General features: G+C 34.1%; 2 protein-coding genes across 2 annotated transcripts; both read left to right on the top strand.

Moving 5' to 3' along the window:
- The first annotated feature begins 4,559 nt into the window (after positions 1–4,559).
- On the top strand, positions 4,560–7,468 carry LOC145166282 (putative serine/threonine-protein kinase PIX13). Its single transcript, XM_079085222.1, has 6 exons — positions 4,560–4,860; positions 5,342–5,691; positions 5,971–6,106; positions 6,264–6,406; positions 6,498–6,618; positions 6,704–7,468. The coding sequence occupies exons 1-6, from the start codon at positions 4,800–4,802 to the stop codon at positions 7,141–7,143; spliced, it is 1,251 nt and encodes a 416-aa protein (XP_078941348.1). The 5' UTR covers positions 4,560–4,799; the 3' UTR covers positions 7,144–7,468.
- A 2,910-nt stretch (positions 7,469–10,378) lies between these two features.
- On the top strand, positions 10,379–14,778 carry GAUT3 (galacturonosyltransferase 3). Its single transcript, XM_079085221.1, has 8 exons — positions 10,379–10,816; positions 11,662–11,714; positions 11,851–11,911; positions 11,996–12,046; positions 12,120–12,377; positions 12,450–12,784; positions 12,888–13,833; positions 14,373–14,778. The coding sequence occupies exons 1-8, from the start codon at positions 10,754–10,756 to the stop codon at positions 14,658–14,660; spliced, it is 2,055 nt and encodes a 684-aa protein (XP_078941347.1). The 5' UTR covers positions 10,379–10,753; the 3' UTR covers positions 14,661–14,778.
- The last annotated feature ends 446 nt before the right edge of the window (positions 14,779–15,224 follow it).

Genomic DNA, 15,224 nt, shown 5'->3' with positions numbered 1-15,224 from the left:
ATAGTGTGGGCCAATTGTTATGGGCTAAACCAATATGGTGGTCCATGGATAGTCCATGGAGGTTTAACCCATTGAGCCTAAGGAAATGAAAGGTCATGGGCATTAGGGTTTTGCATGGATGAAACCCTAGACCTTGTCACACTATAAAAAGGACCCATAGTCACCAAAATCGGCACCTATGCATTCTAAGGAGGAGATAGCCGATTTTGTGTGACAAGAAGCTTCTCTCAAAAAGTCATCTTTTGTTCATGGTGTTTGTGAACCATTTGAGGTGCAACACTTGGGGCACTAAGTTCTTAAAGGCCAAAGTGATTCAAGCAACACCAAACACATCAAGACTTCCAGCCACATAAAAGGTATGTTACACTAACTAGTATCTTGTGTAGTTTACATCTTTGCATGCAAGTTATAGGCTTAATACCTTGGAAATCATTTTCATGCATAATTAGTGAAAACATAGATCCAAGGTATTTAAGGTTGTATGTGCACCATAGGATGTTGTAGTATACTAAAACCCATCAGATAGGTCCCCGATATATTGGTCCGTTCAGGGTGATAGCCCGGGTGGGCAGAGTTGCGTACCGCTTGGATCTACCAGAGGAGCTTAACCAGATCCATAGCACTTTCCACGTCTCTCAGCTGAGAAAATTTTTGGTTAATGATTTCGCTGTGGTACCATTGGAGGACATTCAGGTGGACGATTGTATGTATTATATAAAGAGACCAATGGCCATCCTTGACAAGAAGACAAAGAATCTTCGAAACAAGGTTGTGGAATTGGAAAAAGGAGCAGTGGCAACACCGAAAGGGGTCATAATGGACATGGGAGCCTGAGGAGGAGATGAGAAAGCATTACCCAACATTTTTTGTAGAGGCGGACTTCAAGGACGAAGTCTGATTCAAGTGGGGGAGAATTGTAACGCATGATTTTTCTGGTGAACTCTTAGCGAGAACTATCTCATTTATTTCTTTGACTTGGACTCGAGTATGTTGGGCGTACATATGGTACGTCGGGCGTACTCCAATGCATGCATGATGCGGGGTGTTCCCCTGGTACGTTGGGCGTACCCTTGCATACGCAGGGCGTACGTGAGTTAGGGGAAAACCCTAATTTTTAGGGTTTGCACCCTATTTAAACACATTAAGCCCCCTAAACCATCACCTTATCAACCTTCATTGCCTTTTTGAGCTAAACCTCGGAACCCTAATTTATTTCACAAAAGATTGACCATTGAGTGTGTGTTTTGGTGTGTGTGGTGCATATAGAAGAGGAAAAAGACTTGTAGAGAAGCCTTGGACTAGAGGGAGCTTGTAGATCAAAAAATTTCAGCTTATTGGAGGTATAAAGTCTGAAACTTGTTCATCCTATGTCTAGATCTAAGTTTGGGGAAGAATTTAGCATATTTTGGTCCCATAGATGAACTCTTATGAGTAAATTCTACTCCTGATGTTATGAGGTGTCCTTTTGATGTTTTGAGGTCCTTGATCCATAAAGCTTGTATCTTGATGGTTGTAGATCAACCATGCATGAGTTAGTGACCACTTAATGGAAGTAGAGTGCTAAATCTATGACTTGAGTCCCATTAAGGCATGCTAGGGAATAAAGTTGCCAACTTTATTGTTTAGGACGTCTTTAGGAGGCTAGATCTGAAGTTGGACGTTAGGTATTAACTGATTAAGACCTTAAAAGGAGAACTTGGCCAACTGGGCGTATGTCGGGCGTACGCAGATGTACGCTGAGCATACACCTCTGGGATCCCGATCCTGTGAAGAATTCGAGTACGCCGAGCATACTAATGGTAAGCTTAGCATATTCACCATAGGGTTTTGGGTTTTAGTTTCAGGCCATCTTGCTTGGACCATAAGTCTTTCTGAATTGGGCCTTTACGGATTTGGGCCCATATTGGACCTGGAATGTCTTTTTGGACTTGGGGCTAGTTTGGATTTGGGCATTGGTATGTTAGGCCCAATAAGGGAAGAGTAAAGCAACCTTTTACCCTTAAAGCTGGGATTTATGATTTGGAATCTCGAGTTGGGTTAATGACCTAATTGCTAATTAGGGTTTTATTATTTATGATTTAGTGAGAGGATTTCACGATTCAACAGCTCGGGTGTGACTTGTTTACTTTCAGACTGAGGTGAGTTTTCTTCACTATACTCGTGGGTCGAAGTCACCAATATAGGCCCACTAGATTATGTTGGTAGGATAATAATTGTCTTTGTGACAATTTCATGTATTGCTTGTATATGTTTGTTATCCCTGTGACTCTTACTGTTATGATTAGATGCTAGCTGTAGGGGTGAAATAGATCCGCTATCGGTTGAAAGAGACCGAATGGGTTGAAATACACACACTACTGATTGAAAGAGACCGAAGGAGTTGAAATATACTCTGTACCGATTTAAAGAGACCGAATGGGTTGAAATATACCCAGTACCGGTTGAAAGAGACTGGAGGGGGTGAAATAGACCCATATATATTTTGACTGTATGTGTGTATGGTATGAAATATTTTGGGGGAGCTCACTAAACTTTCTGCTTACGGTTTTCAGTTTATGTTTCAGGTACTTTCAGCTCGAAAGGGAAGAGTCCGGATTGATCGCACTGCATCCGCCCATGTTTTCCGCCTTATGTGATTTTGGGATTTGTACTATAATATTATTTTAATATGATACTCTTTTGGCTGTTTTTGACATGATTATGGAATGTTTTGAAATGAATTAAAAATAAAATTTTTGTCTGAAATTTTGGGGTATTACAAATTTTTAGGTCTTTCAAGTTCTAGAGCCTAATTTTTGTTAACTTACACAGAACCTCTGAAATCTCGGAGTCGGCCCCAATGGCCTTTAGGATGTTCTTCATTTGATTTTAATCGAAATGGTTAAAGATGTGCATTTATGATGTTTGTGGGGATTGAACTTTCTTGAGTGTGAAAAAAAATAAAGATCATTTTTTAGAAATTTAAGACTTTCAAGTTATTACTAGTTTTCTATGTGCAACATAAGTCGTTGTCTTTTTTTGTAAATCAAACGAAATATGTATATCAATATAAATGCACATTAAACATGTATAACCCTCAAAATGGTTGTGGTATAGATGGTCAATATGATTGAATTCCTGCTTTGAGGGCCAAAGTGTAGAATATACTGTTTCATGCCTAAATTGTACTTTTTTTTTTCATTAATAAAGAAGACTCTATTCCCTTTGGACTTAAAATATAACACACTACAAAAAATAGGTCTAAATTTTGAACTTTCTTTTAATAAAATGGATTTCGGCAATGACCTAAAACCATAATTTTCTAGAACTTTGCTTATATAGAGGGCTCAAATATGATATACAACAAAGTTTAAGTGTAAGCAATGGGAAAATAATAACAGTTATGACTTTCAGGAGCAAGACATAACTTTTTGAAATTTAAAGGCCCTTTTGTGACTTTTAGAAAACATATAAGTAACCATTTTTATGTTCTAGAAGTGATTTTGTCTTTTTTATAAGAATGCAATGCAACTATGCAAAGTTACATGGGGTCCAATTCCAAATCTGAATAGATCCACTTGGCTTTCTAGGTTTCTAGCAATAGCAAGCCGAGCCAAACACCATCAACATGACAACATGGGTCTTGTTTGGCCGACAGCCAATCCCACGAAAGACAACATTGATTATAGGTTGTTTAGTCTGTATTTTTATCAATAGTGGTGTCATAAAAAACTACGTTGCAATAAGTTTAAAAAACACGTCAAACACAATCTTTATATGAGTTCTTTAGTTATTACTATCTCAATCAATGTCAAACCATCAACATCATTTTTAGCCACTAAAATGCGTGGCTAATCAATTGGGTTGCCTTTAAAGTTTATCACATGTAATGCTAGTGTTGTTAATTATAGGTTAATTCACATGTGATGTTAGTGTTGTTAATTAATGTTGGTTCGTTCATATTTTAGGCTTGTCCTGTAAGGGTTAAGTGCAAAAAATTACACTTTTTGTTTTATTATCTTTTAATTATCGTATTCCACGAATCTAGTTAGTTATAATTGGATAATTTTCTGAAAAAAAAAATCATATTGTAGTAAGGAAAATAAAGTATGACATTTTGATAAATAAAATTTAAATTTAAAAAATTATAATAAAAGTAATCATAAACCAGATGTTCTATACATAAATAAACCAAAGTACATACTTGTTATCAATGTGAGTGGATTCAATAGCTATTAATTTGTTTATGTAAATTTACATGTTTTTAAATGAGTTTCAATTAGTTTATGCAGTGAGTTATATGATTTTTAATTGAGTTTCAACTGACATACTTTACGTAGCCAATATAACAAAATAATACCTAATCTAGTGACAATCTTGATTAAAGAAATCAACTTGTTTGTACATAAATGTTTAGTCCTTACTCAAATGTGATGTTTGAAAATTGTGAGTACAGAATGTCAACCAAGCATATATCATCCATGGCGTTTGGCCTTTGCCTTTGACTTGGTCTTCTTCCCCACCACCTACTGAAATTTCAGCCTCTGTGCCCTACATAAATAAATTCTGTATTTTTTCACGGATTCCACCCACACCCACCACAAAATTCCAAAATTAAAGTAGGCGTGTTTTACATAATCCTGCATTGAAGTCCATGGTCAAGGAAATCTTAAAATAGAAAAAGGTGAAAGGCAAACAGCTTTCATATGTTCCTATATTGAAATCCTCACCAATACTCCATTTCCTGGGTTTCACCTCTCTCCTTCGTAAATTCTGATTTCTCCCCCACGGGAAATCAAGGAAAAACAGGGGGTTTAATCATGGGGATTTGCTGTTCTTCACGTAATAAAGTTCCTACCACTATTCTCGATCCCAGTTCAGGTACCAAAGAGAAATCTTCACCTTTTTCTTACAGATTTATAGCGTAATCATCGTGGGTTTCGTGTCAAACGTTGACTTACTGTTAAACTTGCATCATTTCATCTTAATTTCTTCGTTATCATGAAAAAATTCAATCGTTTCCCCCTTTTCTTATTGAACTTAGTACACACGTTTGTGGGTTCTGTATATTCTGTTGACTTACTGTAAAACTTGTATTGATTTCATCTCAATTTTGGTAAATTTCCAGCATATATTCTCAGCTCAAGTACATCTAAAGTACTACTTCACTTTTAGTATTTCCCCCAATTCGCATGAATCCGTTTCACTTTTTTTTTCCTTCAAAAACCAATTAATTCCTCTTTATCTTATGATTCTTATCCAATCGAATCGACCGTTAGTATTTTCAAAACTACTTGTTTTTTTTTTTTTTTTTTCCATTAATGGTTTTAGTTTAATCGAGATTATGGTGATACAATCGCAGGGATTTCACAGTCGGTCACCACTAACAATACTACAAGCTCATCATTGTCGTCATCACTGGGTGGTAGCAATGTCTCCCGGAACAGCCAGTTTTGGTCGGCAAGCAGCGGCGATGATCTTGGACCAGGTGGCCAGATCTTGCCTCATCCTAACCTTAAAATATACACCTTTGCTGAACTCAAATCTGCTACAAAGAACTTCAGAAACGACACAGTTTTAGGCGAAGGTGGTTTTGGAAAGGTTCATAAAGGCTGGATCGAAGAGAAATCGATTTCAAAACATGGAACTGGTTCTGTAATCGCTGTGAAGAAATTAAATTCCGAAAGTATGCAAGGAATCGAAGAGTGGCAGGTAATTACACTGTTCACCTGGGGAATCTACATCATGTGCATCATATCACACATGTGACATGTGAATGTTTTAGGGAATAAAAATGGTTAATGAAAAGCACCCACTTAATAATATAAGTTGTTGGATGCAAAATTAGTGCAAACAGAATGTGATTTGGTTATTCTTGTACTTGAAAATTGTTTACTTTTGTCCCCACATGGAATCTTTTCTGTTAGGAGCATTTGGCATTATGTAGAAAGACAAAACTACCCTTGCTAATGATGGTTAATTTTCAAACAGGCTGAGGTAAACTTTCTAGGAAGGCTTTCACATCCAAATCTTGTGAAGCTTTTGGGATATTGTTACGAAGGCAAAGAGCTTCTTCTTGTATACGAGTTCATGCAAAAAGGAAGCTTGGAGAATCATCTTTTCGGAAGTAAGAAATAACAATGTACTTTCATTTCTTTCTATTTTAACATGGTGGTTTAATTTTTTTTTTCTTATTAGCATATTGCACTTTGAAAAATCTTTCCAATTATAGAATTATACTTTGGATTTCATTTCTTTCTATTTATAGCATTTTACTTTTACAGGAGGCTCGACAGTGCAACCGCTTCCATGGGATTTACGGCTCAAAATCTTGATAGGAGCGGCTCGGGGTCTGGCTTTTTTGCATAGTGCAGATATAAAAATTATCTATAGAGATTTCAAAGCATCCAACATATTACTTGATGCGGTAAATTCATTACAACAAAATTATCTATTTTTCAAATGTGATATAGTAATCGCTAATTACTAAGAGGGTTTTTTGTTTTCCATTTTGACAGTCTTATAATGCAAAGCTATCGGATTTTGGGCTTGCTAAAATGGCATCATCTAGTCAATCGCATGTCACAACACGGGTCATGGGTACATATGGTTATGCTGCCCCTGAATACGTTACCACAGGTAATCTTAGTATAGATAAATGGTGTGTTTAAAATATTTTTGAGGTTATATATAATTATATATATAGCTGTTTTATGATTTTCAGGGCATTTGTATGTGAAGAGTGATGTGTACGGATTCGGTGTTGTATTAGTGGAGATGATAACGGGCATGCGGGCACTTGACCAGACCCGCCCGGCTGCCCAACAAAACTTAGTGCAATGGGTGAAGCCCTATTTAGCCAACCGAAGGAAGTTAAAGAATATAATGGACTCACGGTTGGAAGGAAGATACCCTTCAAAAGCTGCTGCCAATGTGGCCCAATTAGCCCTCACGTGCCTTGCACAAGAACAAAAAGGGAGACCATCAATGCAAGAAGTGGTGGCAATACTTGAAAAGGCTGATAGTATTAGTGAAAAGCCAAAAGTGCCTCGAATACATAATTCTTATAGAAATGATCGACAACAGCCTTTGCATCATCGGTCACCTCTTCATGTCAAGCAAGATGTAAGTCGGGGGAGCCAGGGCTCGCCAAGAGGGTTGTGATATATATATATATATATATATATATATATATATATATATATATATATATATATATATTAGTATTAGTTATTATTATTATTTTTATTGTTGTTATAACTGATTTTGGATTTGACGTACATATATAAGTTGGTATATGAGGTATTTTTGTGAAAGTGTCAATTAATGTTCTCTATAAAACATATAATTGAGGAAATATTTTGTATTCTCTTAAAAGTTATAGTGTACTATTTGGATCTGCGATCGGTTACATGTATATAGTGTTTCCAAAAAAGAACTTGCGTCTTGTAATGATAAAGCAAGATAAAACAACAAAAGATTTAGTTGATCGATTGGTTTGAGTACTTCAGTGTAAGAATTGGTTGCATAGTAAGTTTCGTTTTCATTACCATATACGGATGAATTATAAAGCATTAATATCTTTCATTCTACCAACAAGCAGAAGAGGTTTTTTCATATCCGCTTACAGTAAGTGATTATATTAGACATGGCTATGTTAAGGTAACGTTTGGTATGTGAGACTAGACGTGACATAACATAACAAGACTGTTGAGGGTAGTGTTTGACACGGATGAACCAAGTACAAGGTGGGACATAGAACAAGTCAAATGAAATTAAATCCTTAAATCTTAATCCTATCCAAAACCATGAAACAAATAATTTATTGCTAAAATATCCTTAAATACTGTGTAATCAAACTCGCCGCTCTTTCCCATTGCTTTCTACTATCTCTGTTTTGGTCTTTCCCTGACATTGCTTTACAAAATCAAATTTTCAATTCACATAAAGAAATTCTAACGTATGTAAAAAAAGGATTAGTTACTAAATGTGTACAACAAAAACTACAATAATCGAAAATAATGATTTGAAGTTTTGAACAAATAAGATATACAAAAAAAAAAGCTTTGATGACTAAAAAAAGCTCTTTCCCATATGCATAAGTTTTGTTTGTTAGGGAGGAAGGAGTTGTTGCTCTCCTCTCCCCGAAACCGCCATGGACATAGTCGAATCCGCCTAACCCAGATGCTACCGGACTCATCTTCCCAAATTCCTTCTTTGATTTCAACCTCCAACGGGTTCTCTAAACCGCAATACCCCTCTCTTCCTCTCTTGCTCTCATCCCACCCATCCCTCTCCTCCTCCAATTTGTTATGACTCCTTCCTCCCTTAGTACAAAGAAAAAAAAATGTATTTTTAATTTCTTTGCAATATTTCAAAAAGAGATATTTTTAAAATGTATTTTTTATTTCTTTTGAACTTGCCATCACTTTGTCTTTTTTTTTCTTATTAGTTTTAGGCCAATCCGATATGAGTTTTGTTCGAATACGTTATTTGATGTTGTTTTTTTGATATATTTTTTCGTTTTCGAGTTACACATAGGCTAATCAGATTTCGTAAACCGTTATGTCGTAAAAACCAATTTAGATTTAATCGAATCCGATAACTTAAAAACCGGTTTTTATATTTATATAAATAAACTTATGATAAGGAAAGCTAAAAACGATTCTTAAATAAACCTTTTTATTAATCTAAAGAAAAAAATAAAAATCATTATATATTCCTATTAATTAGAGTTAGAATTATTATTATTATATCTATTTTACTATTATAACGTAAAATTAACAAATTTATTTTCTTAAGGTCTAAACGAAAATATTTTGATCCCATTTAATAGGGAAAATGACTTGTTAAGGTAATTACCTTTTCGTCTTGTTTACTTTTAGACAAATTTTTTTGTATACATTTTATCATTTAGCAAGTTAAATGGTTAAATGTATACAAAAAAAAAGTTGCCTAAATGTAAACATTTTTTTTTAGAAATTTCTTAAAACTTTTTATAATTTTTACAACATTTTTATGATATTTTTTCCTATAGATTTTCTAATACAATGTTTTAAATTTTGCTTATAATTTTTTAAAACTTTTCATATAATTTTAATACAAGTTCTTTTAAACCAAATATTTTATAAATGTTTTAAATTTTTTAACATTTTTTTTATATTTTCATATAATTTTTTTTATAACTTTCAAACAATTATTTTTAAACTTTATTTTACAACATTTTTAAAGTGTTTCACATATTTTGTATGATAATTTCATATTTTTTATAACATTTTAAAATACTTTCGTTAAATACTAGTTTAAAAAGTTGTATTAAAAATTAAAAGTTTATAAAATTATAATTAAAGTTGTAATAATTTTAAAACGTTTAAATTATATAGATTTTTTTTTGTTTTCTTATTTGCTACGTAATGTTTTTTTTAAATTTTTTTTAAAAGACCTTCCATACTTATTGTTATATATTTAATTTTATTGTTTTTTAGATACTATTTATTTTAAAAATATTGTATATGCTTAAAAATAAAAGAAAAAAATATAAGAGGCTATATAAAATATTTCACAAAACAAGAACATATTTATTAATTAAAAAGTAAAGTTTTGAATCAATCAGTATATAATTATTATTTAGGAAATTATAGATACTTTAGAAATAACATTTGAAAAATAATACAAACAAATATGAAAAATAAAATCGCTATTAAAAGTGGAGAAAAGAACTTATCAAAGTATTTTATTTTTCGTTTTGTTCACATTTAAAAAAGTTAAATTGTTAAATGTATAAAAAACCGCATAAATATGAACAAACCTACAAAGACAAAAATGATTATCATTTTCCCCGTTTAATATTATGAGAAATGTAAAAATTTTCCATTATTCGACAAACCATGGGTGTCATGGTAGCTAACACCCTGCTCCCGAGTTGTAGCAAAGAAAAGAAGAGAAGAGAAAAGAAAGTAATGAGAGAAAAAAAGAGAAAATAAATTTGTCTTTTGTGTTTCCGAGTTGGAAAGAAATGGAAGGAAAGTTAAGAGTGCGTTTAGTTGTGGAAATTTTTTCATTTTTCTAGGGAAAATTTTCAAGAAAAATGGAAATTTTGAAAACGCGTTTGGTTCGTTCAGTTTTCCAAGAAAATAAAAGTTTTTAGTTTTCCAAATTGTATGTAAATTAGAAAAATGATTTTTACACTTTTCCAAAGTTTTCTGAATTTATAAGATGAAAAATGAAAAATCGTCTGATTTCAACCAAACGCGTTTTGTATAATTTTCATTGAAAATTAAAAATGAAAACTCAACTTTATTTTCTGAAAACATATTCTTAAAAAATGAAAACAAATTTCACTCATCCTAAACATTTTCTTCTTTCTCTTAAAATCCTTCCACGTTAGGAGAGAAAGTCCTTCCATCTTTCCAATTCTTCCTTTAATGAAACTTTGGAGCAATCAGTTTTTCTTACTTTTCCTTCAATGAAACCCTGGAGCAATCAATTTTTCTTACTTTCCTCTCCCATTTCCTTAGCTTTTTCTATCCTTTAATTACCTCTGGAGCGTGGTGTTAAATGTTTTTCTCTGTCTAAAATAATTACCAAAATCCATCGTTCATGTAATCTGAATAAGCTACACGGGTACACACTACACACCTTAACGCGTTTCTGAGTATCCTTTTCAGGCAACATAGGATTACAGAATAGGAGATACTGATCGCTCCCTGATGCGGACGCAACATTCGATCTGATCGAAAACGGAAATCATTTTGACCTCTACCGGCAAACGGCCATGAAAGCTCGATGTAGAAGATTAACAAATTCTTCATCTCGTGTTATTATATTCATTTTCCTGGTAATTATTTTTCAGTTTGAATTAACTTATTCTTGTATACGTATAGTTAAATCATCACATTCTGTCAATTAGGGTTTTTGATTGAAATGGGATCTCTAACACTTACGAATCTCAAGTAACAATTCCAATTGGTTCGGGATCCTTGACTGCGTTAGCCTTACTTTAAGTAACTTTCACCCTGATTTTTGTTGTCAAACTACGACTAGTCAGATGCAAAAGTGCTACTTTTTATGTGACAAACCGAGCACCGACATATTCTGTCTACAGAATTTGTGTGAATGGTAATGGTGGTCATTAACTTGCTTTATTATAGGTTTGTAATCCATCATCAAATTTGAACTTCTCATTTGTAAATTGTAGCCCAAGCTCAAAGCCTAGACTGATTAAGGATTTGAGTTATTGTTTGTCCTAAAGCCTTGCTGGAAACTGTAAAACTTCAATTTCATTTTGATGGACTGAGTATAAATTAATGAATGATTAAATGAAAAAGGGGATGGAGATTTGACTTTATGCATCATGCCTTAGTACTTGGACTATGATATTTCTGTGAACAGAGGAATGATAATAAATTGAACTAGTTTGGGTCATAGATGAAGGCCTTTTCAAGCTATATGTCAGTTCCCCTTAAAAAGTTTGATTTTTGCCATTGTTGAGCATGTTCACCTTTCTTCTGCTTTCTATAAGTGATATCTTATTTCACTTTACCATTTGTGATAGGGAGCAAATATTAACGTCCAATTTGCTTGTGATCTTTTGTCTTGTTTAATCATGTATAACATTCCCTTTCTTGATATATTGTAATCTTAAGTTTTAAACAATCCCTTTATATTTATGTTTACAAACAGGTCCCAATTCACATTACTTTAGTAGGAGCAGATGCATTTGACACTTTAACTATGTAAGATGCCAATCTTTTTTCTTTGTTTTCACATTAAAATTTCCAACTGTTATACATATAAATGTCGCTAAACTTGTTTAAAATTCTTCTACTGAATATTTACACCTTCATCATGTTGTATTTTCTGTTCTTTCAGTCAAAAAGAGATTAATGGCCATCGACCCTTGTTTGACTGTCCCCAGTGTATAGATAAGAAGGTACCATTCTCACCTTACCTTGAAGAACATAAAATAAAGCAATTTTATCTCATGCAAGTTATGAGTTTCTTCTTGGATATGCAGGAACAAGCTAACACAAGCTCTGTGACAGCTGGAAACCATCAAGTGGAGAAGGTAATCAACCACTTTTAGTTATCTTAATGGTGCTCATCAATGATGATGTCACTCTCTTTGTAATCCAATGCAGGATATTGACATAATAGTGACATACACAGACACTTCTGGTGCCATACGTATTAAAACCATCAAATCCAAAGATTTATCTCCTTCATGGGTCTGGAAAAATCCCATTGATGACAATCAAGTCAAAGAGGAGTCAAAGTTACATACACTAAAAGATCAGCCTGACACAAGAATTGAAGCCAACAACGAGCTTTTTGCAGATATAAACAAACAACCACATAAACCATTGTTTCCTGTGCATCCAACAAAGCTCAGGCGTCAGGTAATCACCAACTCCTTTTCTGATAGTAATCACCAATTCCCTTTCCGATGGTAATCACCAATTCCGTTGTAGGCTTTACGCCAGGAAAGAAGGGATCGTCGAACTGCAGAGTTGATCCAAATAGGCGAAAAGAGGGACATTCAAATGCAGGAAGCTGCCATTGAACGTGCTAAAAACTTTGACATACATGTCAAAGCTAAATACAGTATTTGGAGACGAGAATATGAAAGCCCTAATTCCGATTCCACTGTTAAACTCATGCGTGACCAAATCATAATGGCGAAAGCATATGCAAGTATTGCAAAAGCCAAAAATGCAACCGGAATCTATGATTCCCTAATTAAACATTCCAAAAGAAGCCAACAAGCAATTGGAGAAGCCACTTACGATAGCGAACTTAACTCAAGGTATTTCTATTTTCTCAATTTACCGTTTTACCCTTTAATTTTTCATTAAAACTTTCAAACGAATTTCTTCTTTTTCTTATTTGGGTTTTGTTGCGTTGACCAGTGCAGTTGACCGGGCTAAAGAAATGGGGCATATTCTATCTTTAGCAAAAGACCAATTTTATGATTGTATTTTAATGGCAAGAAAATTAAGGGTTATGCTTCAGTCAACAGAGTCAAACGTTGAAGAAGTGAAGAAAAAGAGTGCATCTTTAACACAATTAGCTGCAAAAACTGTACCTAAACCCTTACATTGCCTTCCTTTAGTTCTCACAACAGATTATTTCTTGCTAAGTGAAAAAGAAAAGAACTTTCCAGAAAGCAAGAATCTTGAAGATCCGAATTTATACCACTACGCGATATTTTCCGATAATGTCCTTGCAACATCTGTAGTTGTGAATTCGACTGTTTTACATGCAAAAGAGCCTGAAAAACATGTTTTTCATATTGTGACAGATAAGTTAAACTTTGCAGCCATGAAGATGTGGTTCTTGGTCAACCCTCCTGGAAAGTCAACGATCCAGGTTCAAAATGTGGATGAGTTTACTTGGTTGAATGCCTCTTATTGCCCTGTTCTTCGTCAGCTTGAATCCTCTAGGATGAAGGAGTATTATTTTAAGGCGCACCAGACATCGACATTGACAGCTGGATCGGATAATTTGAAATATAGGAACCCGAAGTACTTATCGATGTTGAATCATTTGAGATTTTATCTTCCTCAAGTGTACCCAAAGATGGAGAAGATATTGTTTTTGGATGATGATATTGTGGTTCAGAAGGATTTGACACCGTTATGGAGTGTTGATTTGGGAGGGATGGTGAATGGTGCTGTGGAGACGTGTAAGGAGAGTTTTCATCGGTTTGATAAGTATTTGAATTTTTCTAACCCTAAAATTTCGGATAATTTTGATCCGTATGCTTGTGGTTGGGCTTTTGGGATGAATATGTTTGATTTGAATGAGTGGAAGAAACGCGATATCACTGGAATTTATCATGGCTGGCAAAATATGGTAAGACAATAAACTCTTATATATGTGCTTTAAGTCTGTGTTTTGTTATACAGGACATGACTTTAATAGTCAAGCTTTCTAGGGCTATTTTCGATGATCAGGATGAGAAGGGCATTTATGTCTTTTTACATAGACGAGAGACCGAGAGTGGATCCCTGTTCTACCTTTTTGGGTGGTACAAAAAATTGCAATTTTTGTCCCACTAACATCAATCTCAGTCCTAGTCCGATGCAAGACATTTGTTATGTCTATGTCCTATATAACAAATGGGCCCATTTGTTACTTAAAATAGGACAAACAACGTGTTGCATTGGACTGGGACAGAGACTGATGTCAATGAGACAAAACTTGTAATTTTTTGTCCCACCCAAAAAGGTGGTACAAAGATTCGCTCTCGGTTTCTCGTCTATGTAAAAAGACGTGAATGACCTTCTCATCCTGATTATCGAAAACAACCCTAGAAAGCTTCCCATGTAACAAAACACTGCCTAATGGTGGATTTCATGATGTTGATAACTAAGAAATATTTGGTTTGGTAGAATGAGGAAAGGACTCTGTGGAAGCTTGGGACGTTGCCACCTGGACTGATAACATTTTATAACCTGACGCATCCATTGGAAAGGAGCTGGCATGTGTTGGGGCTTGGATATGATCCGGCTCTTAACCAAAGTGAAATAAAGAATGCGGCTGTGGTACATTATAATGGGAACTATAAACCATGGTTAGATCTTGCGATTGCTAAGTACAGGTCTTATTGGTCAAGGTATGTGAAGTTTGATAATCCGTATCTTCAACTTTGTAACATTAACAGCTTCATGTTATCATGATATTCTTGTCTCACATTTTTGCTTCTTAGTATATGAATTACATGTAACAAAATTTGTGCACAGCATGAGCATCATATAACGTGATTTACATATTTGGGATGGAGTCGCATGTTTTATACTTCTGATGTTTGACTTTTGTCTTGATAATCTTATGTTTTTCTTAACAATCATATAACTAGAAAATTTTAAGGTAAAATTGGTAAAAAAAAAATGGTGGTTGAATGAGTATTGAAATGCTAACATCTCATTCATTTGCTTTTATTGTCATTTTGTTAAATAAAATTTATTTTTAATAATCTACATACCGACAACCAAAAATATATTTTAAAATTAAGAGAATTATAAAAGGTTGTCATTGATTTTTACGTGTAGAATACTTTACTCATTAGTCAAGTGTGCATGATGTTGAAGGCATCTCAAAAGCCTTGATGTAATAAAGTAGTAAGGCAGGGGCATTTTCGTCATTCTATTAGATTAGGTCTGTTTGTGCGAGTATTAATAGGAGGTCGATATCAGGAAATTGGTATCTTGAAACGTATTTTGTGAGAAATCATTTTGGCACTT

The sequence above is a fragment of the Lactuca virosa genome, chromosome 3 (genome assembly GCF_052849685.1).
Source record: "Lactuca virosa cultivar CGN04683 chromosome 3, Lactuca_virosa_CGN04683_v6, whole genome shotgun sequence".
Lineage (NCBI taxonomy): Eukaryota > Viridiplantae > Streptophyta > Magnoliopsida > Asterales > Asteraceae > Lactuca > Lactuca virosa.
The sequence above is the reverse complement of the archived record's forward strand: the minus strand, read 5'-3'. Positions and strand labels throughout refer to the sequence as shown.

What these genes read in the sequence shown, in the direction of transcription:
- LOC145166282 (XM_079085222.1), top strand. Translation starts at nt 4,800, where the DNA reads ATGGGGATTTGCTGTTCTTCACGTAATAAAGTTCCTACCACTATTCTC. An exon ending in GGAGAATCATCTTTTCGGAA is followed by an intron (nt 6,107 to 6,263) that starts GTAAGAAATAAC and finishes TTACTTTTACAG; the next exon opens with GAGGCTCGACAGTGCAACCG. An exon ending in CCAACATATTACTTGATGCG is followed by an intron (nt 6,407 to 6,497) that starts GTAAATTCATTA and finishes CCATTTTGACAG; the next exon opens with TCTTATAATGCAAAGCTATC.
- GAUT3 (XM_079085221.1), top strand. Translation starts at nt 10,754, where the DNA reads ATGAAAGCTCGATGTAGAAGATTAACAAATTCTTCATCTCGTGTTATT. An exon ending in GATAGCGAACTTAACTCAAG is followed by an intron (nt 12,785 to 12,887) that starts GTATTTCTATTT and finishes TGCGTTGACCAG; the next exon opens with TGCAGTTGACCGGGCTAAAG. An exon ending in ATCATGGCTGGCAAAATATG is followed by an intron (nt 13,834 to 14,372) that starts GTAAGACAATAA and finishes TTGGTTTGGTAG; the next exon opens with AATGAGGAAAGGACTCTGTG.